Consider the following 14,634-nt stretch of genomic DNA (forward strand, 5'->3'; position numbering starts at 1 on the left):
CCATCAACATCTTCAAATAACTGTCTGGATGACTGAAGTTTAGAACCCTTTAGGCAATTTGTTTTCTGAGGATGTTTAGCAAATATTAATGGAGGCAAAAGAAATCTGCTATTAGAAAATTATATATGGGTAAAGCAAATTTTATTTTAGCTCGTGCCATGACAAGAACCAAAACCCTTTAAAGGCTCAGACTCCTTGGTTCTGCAGTGTTTCAGGGATTATCCTCTGGCCTTTCTTACTATTCTATCAAGATCCACCTTTAGGTCATTCCTCCTTGTCTGCCCTTAGATACATCCTTTCTATCATATCTCAAGTGAAATAATTTTTGAAAGGGTTTTACATATTTGTTCACCTAGAAGGCAAGAAGTGCCTTCCTGGGATCTTATTTTTGTATTGGAAAAACTTAGCCTGCTTTCTTTTGAACCAGCTCATGAGGGTATTTGAGGTTCTTTTTTCAGAAACAGTGTTACTCATTTATTTTATTTTATTTATTTTATTTTACATTTGTTTACCAGGAAAGTCCAACTGAACACAAACCCTTTTTCAGCGGATGCCCAGGGAGAAAAGCTCCATAAACAAAGAGATTATTATAGACAGATACAGTCATGAGTTAGTCTACAATTTTCATGATAGTAAAAGTAGGTGACATCATAAAATAAGCTGGTTTTACAAAGATCTGACAGTAATGACAACAAACACTGTGTAAAATGAGTCTATAATCTCCATCTACATGCACAAGGTTATCTACTATTTACATACAAGAACAAGTAATTATGTACATCTTCAAACAAACAGGATCTGACTTCTGCAAATTGAGTACCTGAATTACAGACTACTATTTTTTTTCACCCCATCTCATCTTTCATAGAAATAAGGTAACACTGAGAACAAAATCTTCTGTTATACGTAAGGCTGTTTTATCACGCTGTTTTCTCTCTGGAACCAAAAATAATGGCGAAAGAAATCTGCATGCTCTGGATTTTAATTCAGATACTACATTGACTGCATTAAAACTTTCAGGGGTTTCTGATCATATGTTTATTTAACTATGAAAGTAAGAAAAATGGGTAATCATTGTCAAAGCAGACGGTATTTAAATGGTTGTCTCATGCTTGTTGTTATTCTCACCATAACTAGACACTTCCAGGCAAAGTCAGGGCCCAGTCCACCAGGTCTCTGTCTTCTTCCATATCTTTTTTGGAATAGTCTAGACTCTAGAAATATACCAGAGGCGGCAACTTGATCATGTATACACACCCTTACCAAGCACTACAAATAAGATTCCTTCTATAGGTCTAAAGCAGACTTTGCTAGGACTATTCTCAAATACAACTATTTATAAAGGTGTCTACTATCTAATTACTAGGACTATTTTCCAGGGGCTCTGGATTCTGATCCTTCTTTCTCCTCTCCTTCCTTCTAATATATTGTATTCAGCCCATTATAGCTAAGGTTATTTTTATTTTTATTATTTATTTAACATTTGTTGACCGGGAATGTCCGACTAGGTTCCACAGAACCTGTTTTCAGCGGAGGCCCAGGGAGAAACGCTCCCTCAGTTATTTCAACAGTGATCTAATATTGTATGTAGTGTATGTTGGGTAAGTAAACTTACCATAATGGAAGATGTTTGACTAGATCACTGTTGCAGTAGCTGCACCCTTCCTGCACCCCCGCTCCTTATTTTTGCTATGTTTATGCCAAGGATTGGGATTTGTATTACTTTTCCTAATGGCAGGGCTCTTGCCTCCGTCTGCTGAGGTAAGAAAGTTCTTAACTTTTGTCGCTCTAGTCATTGATTTATTCTGCTTTCCTCAAGCTGAGTAGTGGCTTGGGTACCCTAAAGTTCTAAAGCTTTGGAAGTTTGCCAGCTGGTCTGATCCTTGGCAGAATGTCCCATATAGCTTAGGTTACTGCAAATGAGATCTAATTGAACATCTACTGTTATACTTACACAACTGTACTTTCAGGGCCACACTCGTACTAAGCAAAAGCTGTATCAATATTTTTGCAGTTTTGCAAATGGTTCTGTTTGCCTGGAGTTAGGAATTACTTGTCCAGACATAACAGAGGTGTAAAGTTAAATAGTAAATGTAAAACCACTGTTCACCATCATTCTCAATGTGTGCAGAGGTAATGCATGCTAATGCACTAAACAAAACCAATGACCATAACATTGAAAACCCTACTTGCTATTTTAATTAGAGGACTACTCTGGTTAAAAACTGAAAACAGTAAGTATTTTTCATCTTATCCCAAACAGAGCTAATGTCTCTACAGCACTATGAGCAGTTATTGCTTATTTTAATTTGTTCTAATCCAAAATAACTTTTTGGGGGTGGACCTACTGAACTGCTGTTGTTTTTTTGCCTGTATTTCCTCTTTCTCACAGTGCACTCTATATTCCCAAAAGATAGAATTATAGATATTATAATGTCTTAATTACTACTCTGCTTCAGGATCTTATTTCCATTGTCTTATAACGCTGGTATCAGAACTGCTACTTCCTTTCAGAATCTGTGATCACAGTGTTAAAATTTTCCATTACTGGTTGATGTTCTTACCTGACTTTTGCAGTTGTAATTAACCCTTACTTTCAGCTGCAGAAAATGATTACTTTAAACAGGCTTTAAAAAACATTCCCACATTCATTCCCTCCATTATCCAGCGCTATCAAATTTTCCTGTCATTCCAATCTCATCTTCTCACTTATATGAAAAAACAGAAACGGCTCGCAGTGATACAATAAACCTGCAACTCCAGATTACTGACTTCTCTAAAAGACTCTTCAGAGAAATAAGACACAAGGTCCACTGTTTCACTAGGGATTAAATGTGCTGCCAGTGTTATTCAGTGAACAACTGGAAAAAATGCAATAGTTTCTTATCAACAACTAAATTGGAGATATAAAACTTAAGAAAGGCAGAAGTAACTGCATTTACACATATGCGTACCTGAGAAGATGCCAGGTAAAATGCATGTTTGTTAGTCTCACTTCCAGTTTCTGAATGTTAACAATGTTAACTCTATGGCCAGTTATGGATGGCACTGCTTGATGCAGAGCTATGACTGGGTCACCAGTAACAAAGAACAAGAGAACACTTAGAGATGTAATACGTGGACGTCACCAAGGTTCTCAATGTTATGTGTTACAGGAGGTTGCCAAGAAAGTTAAAGAGTAGGTGGGTGACAGCCAACATGGTGGAATACACTTGAAAGTGGCTGCTTTAACAGAAATTATATAGCTAGCACTGCTGAGACACAAGTGTTCAGAATTCAAAGCAAGTTTATTATACTTGTGTAGGTATCAAATTGGGGTTGCAAAATTAAATCTATTATATGAGGATGATAAAAAGATCAGTGTGGTAGTCATAAAAGGTGGGTGAGAAAGGGGAGATGCAGTCTCCAAGGAGACTAGCACAGGTATGTGAACAGGTAGGCGATGGAAATTAATGCAAAAAAGAACAATGTTGTGTATTTTGGAAGAAGAATCTATTATTATACAACTAGAATGCACAGAAGCTCAACCAAGACTTGCAAATGAACAAACTAAAAAAGATTAAGTTCAGATGCTGTATAAAGAAAACTCAACAAATTATTGACTGAAGTAAGAGCTTTTGAAACATTAACTAACAGCAAATTATAATGATCAATCAAAATTTTATTTTTTTAAGATCCTTACTTCTGAGGAAGGCTCTAAGAACAGCAGTTCAGCAGCAAAATTAACAACAAAGCATTCAGGCATGGCATCATACCAATGAGAGAAGGTTGTCTTTCAACAGATTGGATCCATCGACACTGGTCCAGAAAGATGTACAAGACTGGTAGTAGGTGTTTTACAATTCATGTAATTCCAGGAAAACAGTCACTATGTCACAGAGTTCTCAGTGGAATGTTAGGAGAAACCAAAGGAAAGTTTGTCCAAAAAAGAAGCTGTGGTGTTTTGCATTTTTATTTTATAATCGTGACCTACTCTAGGCTGCCTATGGACTCGTAATAGCTCCCTGGTTAGGGGAGGAGATGTGCATTTTCCCACATACACCTCTCATTCCCAGAAATTGGCAGGAACGGTGTTGCCTGACACAGTGCAAGCTAAAGAAACCACTGAATAAATACAATATACTCAGCCACCACTAAATGTCACCAGTGCCTCAGGTTTAGCAGTCCCCTCCCCCAACAATGAATGAGGGCGACATTGGCCACACCAGCTGATCTACTCCCAGATGGTCCCTAGGATGCCCATGCCACTAATCAAACATGGCCTGTCTAGGCTGCAGCCAGGGCCAGACCTCTCAACCTTTGAAGGAACTTACCTATTTTCAGGCCTGACTTACGCCTGTACATGATGTGCCTGTTTTTGGAGGTATGCCCCTGTTTTCAGGCTTGCGTTCACCCTCCACACAATTGTCAAAATCTCCCCTCATCACACATGAATGTAAACCCCTTTGTTGTAAGATGGTTGCCAAATGGTTCACAAACCAGACACATGCTATCAAAGTGGGTGACTCCACATCAACCAGCACACCTGTTACCAGTCGGGTGCCACAGGGATCAGTGCTGGACCCCCTACATTTTGGTATATACTTCTCAGAAGATCAGGTCAAAACTAAAGGGTTGTGGCTGACCAGGTTTGCAGACGACTGCATACTAGGTGCAATCACTGAATCCCCAAATAATGTCAGTATACTCCGGCATGGTCTCACACAGACCAATGACTGGTGTATTAGTCATGGTCTCAAACTGAATGCAAAGAAATGTATCATCATTCCCTTTGGCACAAACAATGTCCCTTCACACTTTCAAATCAATAACAGTACCCTAAGTACCCATAAAATGGTAAGGGACCAAGGATCACAGGTTGACCTCGACCTTAACTTCGACCACCACGTTGTCTACCATTATAAGGAAAGCTTTCCATATAACTCACTTGATTACTAAAGGTATCACCTCGAGAGCAAGGGAAGTTATAACTCCCCCTATACTCAGCACTTATCTGGCCCATAATTGAATGTAACACCCCGTTTGGTATGTACCGTACTAAGCACCTACAGCAATTAGAGATACCTCAGAGGTTTCTAACAAAGAAGACCAAAGGGCTCCAGCATGTGCCTTACATGGATAGACTAAAATCCCTGTCACTATACTGCGTATCATATAGACTTCTTAGGGGAGACTTATGCCTGGCCTACAGAACAACACAAGACCCAAACCTAATGAACATACTGCATATCCATAAATCAAATGGGTCTGGGGCTAACCATCCCAAAGACTTAAATATGGCCTGTGACTTAAATAGGACATGCTGGAGGGGCAGATTTATCTCCCAGTGACTGCCGCATTTTTGGAACAGGCTACCAATTCATGTGAAACACATCACCTCTATGACACTGTTCAACAGGAACCCGGACGGGGCACCAGAAATTCTTACTGGGGATAGTGCCCCAACCCCTCCTGGATATTGGCAGTCATCACTAAATGCAATCTTGTGTATTGACTAGTACCTCTAAGATATTACATTGGGTTAAACGGCTAGGCTTAAAATTACCTCTGGGTCAAGAGCCTAGTAATCTCTTATGATCTTATGATCCTATGATTTTTAAAGCTGACTAGTACACAGGAAACCCCACTACATGACCAACGTACTAGTGGTGCCAATAATTACAAAAAGATGAGACACATCTTACATCTCCCTTTTCAGAAGCATAAATAAATGACCTTGTGTGGCAGAATTTTGCAATACAGCCTACATATTTTACACCATCTGTTTGATAATGTGCTTATATTTTTTGATCATTTTGGTCACTCTCTGTTTTTTAAACATGTTTTTGAGTAGTATCCCATATTCCGACTAGAAGCAGGAAGAGTTATGTGTTACTTGGTATTTAAATATTATGCTAATTAGATGCCCAGATTTTTGGCTGGATGCACCTACTTTTCAAGGGTCTTTGTGCCTGAGGTAGAAAAGTGCTTTGGTTTTAAGCACTCAAATAATTTTGAATTGAAGTACTAATACAGTAAACTGCAGCAAAGGAATTCATAGGATACACATATGACAGTTCTTAAGAAATTTGTAATACAATAACTATTGGTTTACTAAATTCTCCAACTTTTATCCAATAAGCAATGAAATGGGCAGGAATGGGATATATATATATATATATATATATATATATATATATATATATATATATATATATATATATAGATTCACATTAGAAGAATGAAGGCCCAAAACTTTGAAATTCAAAACATTGAAAAAAAAAAGCTTGAAAATTCAAAACACTGAAAATTCACAACATTGAATCCCATAACATTGAAAAAAGTTAGGAAAGCAATATGTACTATAGTTCAGCACAACTACATACTGAAACAAATAAAAAACAAATCATATTACACTTCTCCAACTATACTTCCCTGCACACCCCATGTGGGGGGCTGTGCCCCCCCACACCCCCTGCTACTTAAATATATCAACTCTGAGATTGCACTACACTACACTAATATGTGTTATGCTGTAGTATAGTAAGTAAGAAGGGAATATGACTGAGGTTACCTATGAAACCCCGGTAAGTATCAGAGAGATATATAGTAATGTGCAATATTTTAACAGTGAAGTAGTGCTTCTAAGAGAAGGTTAAGGATAGTTATTTACAATTTAAACATGCAGTTATGAAGGGCGGACTGTATGTTTGCCATTTTGTTCTGTGTAGTGCGATCTCGGAGTTGATATATTTAAGTAGCAGGGTATGTGGGGGTGCAGGGGGGCTTGCCGCCCTGCTTATAGTTGGAGAAGTGTAATATGGTTTGTTTTTTATTTGTTTCAGTATGTAGTTGTGTTGGAATATATGAAATGTCAATTTACTATGTATTTTCAATGTTTTGTATTTTCAAGCTTTTGGTCTCAGTGTTTTGAATTTCAGTGTTATGGGCTTTCAAGCTTCTAAAGTGAATATATATATATATATATATATATATATATATATATATATATATATATATAAATGTCACATATTGATAGATGTTTAGATATGAATATAATAAACCAGCATAAGATAAACACATAAAAATAAATACTGAACAAATTACGTCCTTTCTTACCCTTGCAATTATTCCTTGTAAATCTTCAATCCTTTGTTCCATGCTGGCCTTCTCTGTGATATAGGTTTCCTGTGAAATCTGTTGGAAACAAAGGCCAAACATTATTAAAGTGTGAAGTGTTTTTTAAGAAGTGTGTATATTTGCCGGTTCAATTCACAGTCTATTATTTATGAATATTGACAAGTACATTCTTTTCTGGTAGTCTTTGTCCTCACTGACATTCATTTTTGGCGCAGACCCTGATATATTTGCTAAGTGTTTTTCCAAGTATTACTTTCAGGAGTATAAAATAATACAAAACTATGTACTGGTCAGCAATGAAAATTTCACTTCAAAAATTCAGCAACAGTTTCCAAATGTTGTCCTGCTGAGATAAGGATAAGATATCCACCATTGTGTTTTCTTTTTCATACAGACTGAACTAGCAAACTGGATCCTACAAGATCAGTCATATGAATGAGCTCAAAGTACTCTTGAGACAACCTACAGTAAAGATAAGTCAGAGATAATAGAATCTTTCAGGGATAGAAATTGTTCAGCCTCCATTTGACATCTCTACAGTTACATAAGGACCCCAGAGAATACACATGCAAGTGTACTCACTACCTAAAACACTGAACAGCAAAAGTGTGAAGGGGTCATTGGCCAAGGATTCTTCCCTCATCATCTGCCCCATAATAGGATGGAGAGATGAAAAGTCAGCAAGCAGTAGTAGTGCTGAAACTGAATTCATCCTCAAGTCTTGGTGAGTACCTTCGCGAGGTGGACCCTGTTTTTCACAAAATCTCACCAAGGCGACACTGATATATAGACTGTATTTATATAGCATATACCATGGACAGAAGAAAATAAAAAATAAAAAAAGACAGCTGGGTGCACAAGACCCAGGATAAAAAAAGTGCCCAATCCTGGTAGGCGCACTGGTGCCAGGACTGGAAAAAATGACAGTGTAGAATCCTCAAAATACGGAAACAATCCTACAATGGGGCCAGGCCAGCCTCAGGGGAAGGATGGCCCCCCTGTTGTAGAAGGAAGTAGTAGTCCACAAAAACGACAGAAATTGATTGGCCAAAGAAGAGCCATAAAGACGATAGAGTGGACTATTGAAGATAAGAAAAAAAATGATGTATTGTTACTATTATGTAAAAAGGCCAGAATTTCCAGACACAAGATATACAAAATGATTAAGAGAGAAATTAGAGGAAAGAAAAATACTTCCGCAGGAAAAACTGTCACAAGCTTCAAATAAAAATTTACTTTCATTAATACAGCAAATTTTTGAAAAACAGTATATCGAACAAGAAACTTTGATCTCTTTGGAAAAAGAAGCCTCTGAGGAAGTAAGAAAATATAAACAACAAAACCTAGAGGTATTTGAAAAATATGAAAAAGAAATATGGTCATGGGAAAGAAAGAGAGATTTTATATGGTGCAATATCTATGCAAAGGCAAAAGCCAAGTTAACTAACATACAGAAGACAGTTTCAAAGATATTCAAAGAAAAATACAGGCAAAGGCATCCAGATATGGAAAATTTTACAATAAAAAGACTAAAAGCACAAAGATTTAATGTAGAAAAGACGATTAGTAAAGTAGAAGTTAAAGAAATAGAAGTTGAAGTTATGGAGTGCCTGCGAAGAGATGATGAGATGAAAATTCCGGCAGTATAATTTTCATACCTCGTGGGTCACCAACTGTCTAAAGAAAAATTACCGTACTGTCCTGTACTGCGCTGCAGTGTTTGTCCTCCAGTCAATGGACAAAGTTTAGGAAAAGAATTGATTCTAAGAAAGTCTGCGCTGGAATGTCGCACTGTGAGAGTCACCTCTTCAGGTCACCTCCCTGGTTGTTTTGACTGGACTGGTCTTGCCACCATTAAACTACACTATTCACGATAGTCTGTACCTTTCATTGTTAAGCTAGATGTAAACCTTGTATGCAGTAAATGAATGTCGTAACAGCAGAACTGTCTCTGTGTCTTCATTGAATAAAGGTACAGACTACCGTGAATAGTGTAGTTTAACAGTTGGAGACCCATAAAATTATACTGCCGAAATGTTCATCTCACCAGCATCTAGTGAAAGACAGCAGGGAATTTTCCCACAACTGATCTTCGTGTCAAGACTGGCCACCTTGTCCTGAACATTTGTGCTAAATATTTTCTTCTGTTTTTCTTTTAACAATGAATGCAATTCGTGAAAATGCCAAGAAGTGCACTCAGTCTTTTACTTTTGATGTGTCTGAACCATATATAAATGTGTGGAATTATTTAAATACATGGTATGATCAGCATGTTAACACCTGTAAGTCTTTACTAGGGAAAACTGATAATCTAGCATTATGTAAGTGAATCTCTACTGTACGCAAGGCTAAAGTGCCACAGGATGTACAAAAATGCGCTATCTGGAATGATTTATATGTTGATTTTTGCATGCCTTGCCATAAACGTATTGTACAAAACCTGGAACACAACCAGGATAAAGTAATGCTTGAAGCACAGACAATGGTTCCTGTTTCTATATATCCTGTTGCAAAAGATTTGTTAGAGGATGATGCAGATGTCAAAGTTTGTACTTTACAGTCTGAGTTGCAGGAGTTTAAAGATTGGATTGCTAAAGTTAGCAACCGGCAGGATCTTGATCTCATGGATCATTTTCAGACTTACTGTGATAAATGGAATGCATCTGGTAAACTGCATGCTGATACCAATGAATGTACAAAAGATTTTTCTCAGTTTTTGAAAATATCACAGACTGAAATTAAGACTTTTACACAAACTGTTATTGAACAGGGCAGTAAAGGTATTGGCATGATAGAAGGGTTAATGAGTAAAATTGTGCGTTTGCAAGAAAAATATGACAAGCAGTTGGCTGATGCACAGTGACGTAACTTGCTAGAGAGGAAATAAATACATTACAAGCTCAGTTGGAGACACAGGTATCTGAGGCTGCTAGAGCAACAGACTTAGCTAATTAAGACCTTTTAAAATTACAAGCCCTGTTAGAGGAATATCAGTCTAAAGCATCAGAAACTAACGTTACAAGTCCTATCATAGCCTCAGCAGACTTTTCTGCTGAAGTTTATCATCAGTCTAGGATGTATGAAACTCTCCCTGAGTGGGATGAACAGAAAGGTATTTTTAATAACGTGATTACGTTTGAAGCTTGGGTTCTTAAAACTGTAGGCACTGCATAGAATGATACACTTGAACATTGTTTCTGGAATTTTATTCCAGAACGTTTTATGGCTTATATTCAGCAAAAGCAGTATCCAATACAAACTAAACACTTAAGAATGACAGCAGTATTGTTAGCATACACTAGGGGGCAATCTCTCACATCAAAACTTTTATATCAGTTTCAAATGACAATTTGTGGCTCTTTCAAAGAGCAAGCTGAACACTATCAACTGGCATATATGCTAGTCAATGGCAGTGATAAAAAAGATATAAAAGATGTCAATTTTAAAAAAGCTGTTATGCACTCCTTTTTGGCCCATTTGGAAGGTGTCCCAGGGGATATTAAACTTATTTATGAGAAATCTTCAAACACACTCACAGAGTTAGTAAATAAATTGCTGCGAGCACGTATTATGTGTAAAAATAATGCTATTCATAAGGAAAACATTTACACTCCTCGTTCTGCACCCATTTTTAGTGAAGTAAGGGGAAGGGGACGTGGGAGATGAATCAGGGACAGCAAGTCCCACAGCAGGTAGTAGGACAGCCACGTCAAGGGCAAATTATACAGGGGCAACAACGGGCAGCATCAATTTTTCAGAACAGGTAGAAGCAATTCCTACAAAAACAATGACGGCTAAGGCTACAGCAGAAGCCTTATGCAAAACATTTTTGTCATTGGGGATGGCTACGTGTTATCGAATCCGATAATGGGCCACAATTTGTCAGTAAACTGATGAAAGCTTTGTGTGATTTGCTCGGTATCCAGCAACAATTTCATGTTCCTTACCATCCCCAGTCTAATGGGATAGTTGAAAGAATGAAAAGGACTCTTAAGGAACACTTTAAGAAAGCCTGCTTGGAAAAAGGCACAAATTGGGTAAAATATTTGCCTGGAATCTTGCTGGGTGTCAGAGCAACTCCACACAGTAAAACAGGGATCTCATCTTTTGAAGTCATGACAGGTAGAAAAATGCCTGTACAATTGCCATTCGATCCTACTGTTAGTACAAACAGAGCATTATTAGAAATTTCACAGCATCCACAATTGTTAAAAGATAGTTCTGAATTGTGTCAAAACTTATCCAAAATGCAAGCATTCAAATTATGGCCAAAGGATCCTGTTATGCTAGAAGAAAACCTTCCCTCTGGGACACAGGTATTGATCAAGATGTTCCAGACGGACAGTCTGTGGGATAGGAAATGGCAAGGACCTTTTGAAGTAATTGCCAGTTAGGACCTCTAGTGTACAAAGTTAAAGGAAAGAAAAAGAGCAAAATAATTCTTGTTCATAGAGATCAGTTGAAAGTCATTAAGTGACTTCATGTTTTGTGAGGGTTTTTTTGTAGACTCATGGCAAATGCCAAGTCTGAAACAGTTGAAAAAGCATCTATAAAAACAACTTTTCAGATTAATACCACTTACGTAGAAAGGTTATATTATTGTACATAATGATTATTCTGTTTGTTATTGTACTGACTGTACTCATTGGAGCCTTTGCGGTAGGGTATCAAACAGGAGAAATGCAAGTTTGGAAAATAAACAACGGCAATAATACTCTAAAGCTAGGTTGGTGTGAAGGCTCAAAAATAAATCATTTTTGTGGGCAAAGACAGCAGGACAACTTCACTTGTCCATATAATGCTACTTGTATCTTCAGGTACATAAAGATTTCCAGTAACGTTACCTTTTGGTCTGCGGTTATGGGTCATTATTACATTCGACCAAATAGTCCTAAGGTAACCCTTGAATTTGATTCCAAAGTTTCTATTAACTGTTGTTAATTTCCTATATTTTATTTGGGAAAAGGAGACAATTCAAAGAAATATCCACCATCAACACAATGGCTAGTCTTCACTTATGTGAAGAAATGTGGCAATCATACCATACAGGGAATTAGTATTCCTCCCGATAATACGAAAGTACAACTAAATTTTACTACTGGAGTTTCTGTAATATGTATGAATAACACAGTCATTACAGATGGCATACACTGGACATATGTTTTATCAATATTAACAGGTAAACCTACCTCTGTTCATACAGACCATTTGGTTAAAATCCTTTCTACCTGTAAAAAGGTAGGCAGGCAGTATCAAAAGGTTGCAGTACATTTTAACATCACATTCCCAGATACAGGCAGGTGCCGATATAAAAGGACATGTTACGATACTCTGCTAGGAGGCATGGGAGCTATTAATGCAGCTGACGTTGAAATTCTGACTAATCGATTAAAAATAGTGGGGGAATATATCTCTCAGATTGTCCATTTACAAGCATCTTGGAATCCAGAAATATGGAAGACACACCTGCACAATATAAATTATCAGCAGCAATTTTTAGACAATTATGATGCTATCCATCAGTTGAAATTTGATGGTAACATGACAATTTTTGTAAATTGGACAAAATGCACTGTGCAATCTTTGTATGTGGAAATTCAGAAAAATAGAGTACAAACTGAACTTATGTTACAAAATGAAAATGTTTGGCGACAATTGTTTAACAAACGGATACCTGATACCGATTGGATTAGGTTATTTACTGAAGTAACATACTGTACTCCACAATATTGTACAGGAAAGTTTATGCATTATAATGTTACTGATACAACTATTATGTGTCAATTTACTGTTACCTATGATATTTCTCGTACCAGAAGGGTATAAGTATTGGTTGCCACAATTTGAAGGGAATTATACAGATATGAGAGAAAAACACATAAAATTGAGTATTGTACACAGACTCAAAATGGACTAATTTGTGGATAGCATTCGGCTGTCTATGAACCATGCTTACTGCAGCATTCTGTTCATTTGTGGAAATGAACTATTATGCCTTCTTCTTTTCAAATGTTTATAGAAGTGGCTCCTCAGTATATTTGTCTGGTTACAGATCAAGATGTAGGTCATAATTTAAAATTACCTTTTGTAGGATGTTTATCACATGCTGATTTCCTTAAATGGAATAGTAAGAGCTATGTGTTTACTGAACCCATAGAAGTAAATATTTCCAAGAATACACTCATAAGCCCACATGACTGGGTATATTTATGGAGGGATTAAGCGCCTTTAAGTCTATTATTATATAACAGCTCTGATCATAGCCATAAAGAAAAATGGGGAGGCAACAAAAATAAAAAGAAAACGACAGTTTAACTTCTACTTATAGAAGTTAATTTAGACACTGAGATTCAAGTTGCTGCCCACCACCATTTTAAGATGTGGGTTTGCACATGAAACTGGCAAACACAGTAAGCTGATGACAGGGAGGAGAAAATCATAACTATTTATTTTATGTGCCAATGATGGTATTTGTTATTAAGCTAAGAGATACTAGGCTGACTGGGTACCTGCCAGTGTCAAGGACTGAAAACACTGAGACTTCCAGACAGAATATCCTCGGGTAACATTTATATAACAAATATAAGTAGAATTGCTGTCAGAAAAGGATTTTTTTCCAGACAGAATATCCTCGGGTAACATTTATATGACAAATATAAGTAGAATTGCTGTCAGAAAAGGATTTTTTTCCAGACAGAATATCCTCGGGTAACATTTATATGACAAATATAAGTAGAATTGCTGTCAGAAAAGGATTTTTTTCCAGACAGAATATCCTCGGGAAACATTTATATAACAAATATAAGTAGAATTGCTGTCAGAAAAGGATTTTTTCAGGTTCTTTTTTACCAGATGTTAGCCAACTGTTGCTTGATTAAGCAGGTAGGCTTTAAATATGCCCGTTTAAGAGCTCATTGCACTTATGTTAGAAAACTAGGAACTAAAGCTCATGTTATACAGAGAGAGATGACAGACTTTATGGTGACTGGTGTCTTAGTACACTTTAGTGAACACAGTTTACAGATATTGCCCTGGAATACTGTCTTAACATCCACAAAATATACATGTCACTTGTCCTTCACAGTGAAATGCAAAATACAGTTTAAGACTTTTATCAAAATATGTGCTGGCTTCCTGCAGACAAAAACATAAATGGGAACAAAATTTGCCTCAGTACATCAAATCTGCACTCTTCTTGAGAAGGCGAGGTGTATTTGGCAGAAAGTGTTCTCCCAAAACCTGTGATCATATTATAGGTCTATTATTTACAAGGTAAAGTGCCTCATGGCTCAAATTAGGTCTACAGGATGCCAGCTAGGAAGGGACTAAGGTCATGATTTCTTGGTTTAGTGACTATAATCATGGGACTCCAACAGCTCAGCATTTTTTCAGTTATTTTCTGTGGTACAAACAAGCAATCATAAAAGTGCATCAAACATCTAAGGCTCATGTGTATATTCTCTGAAATTCTCTGTAGAAAACTTCAATTCATACAATTCTGAGCACGGATATCTA

General features: G+C 37.0%; 1 protein-coding gene across 1 annotated transcript in view; it reads right to left on the reverse strand.

The window, feature by feature from the left end:
* Positions 1-14,634, reverse strand: part of TSGA10 (testis specific 10) — a 1,008,750-nt gene that overhangs the window by 715,541 nt on the left and 278,575 nt on the right. The window contains exon 8 of the mRNA XM_044071816.1: positions 7,099-7,176. Within this exon, the coding sequence (XP_043927751.1) occupies positions 7,099-7,176 (78 nt within the window). The remainder of the gene's footprint in view (positions 1-7,098; positions 7,177-14,634) is intronic.

Source organism: Protopterus annectens, chromosome 5.part0 (assembly GCF_019279795.1).
Source record: "Protopterus annectens isolate FY-2018-M chromosome 5.part0, PAN1.0, whole genome shotgun sequence".
NCBI lineage: Eukaryota > Metazoa > Chordata > Ceratodontiformes > Protopteridae > Protopterus > Protopterus annectens.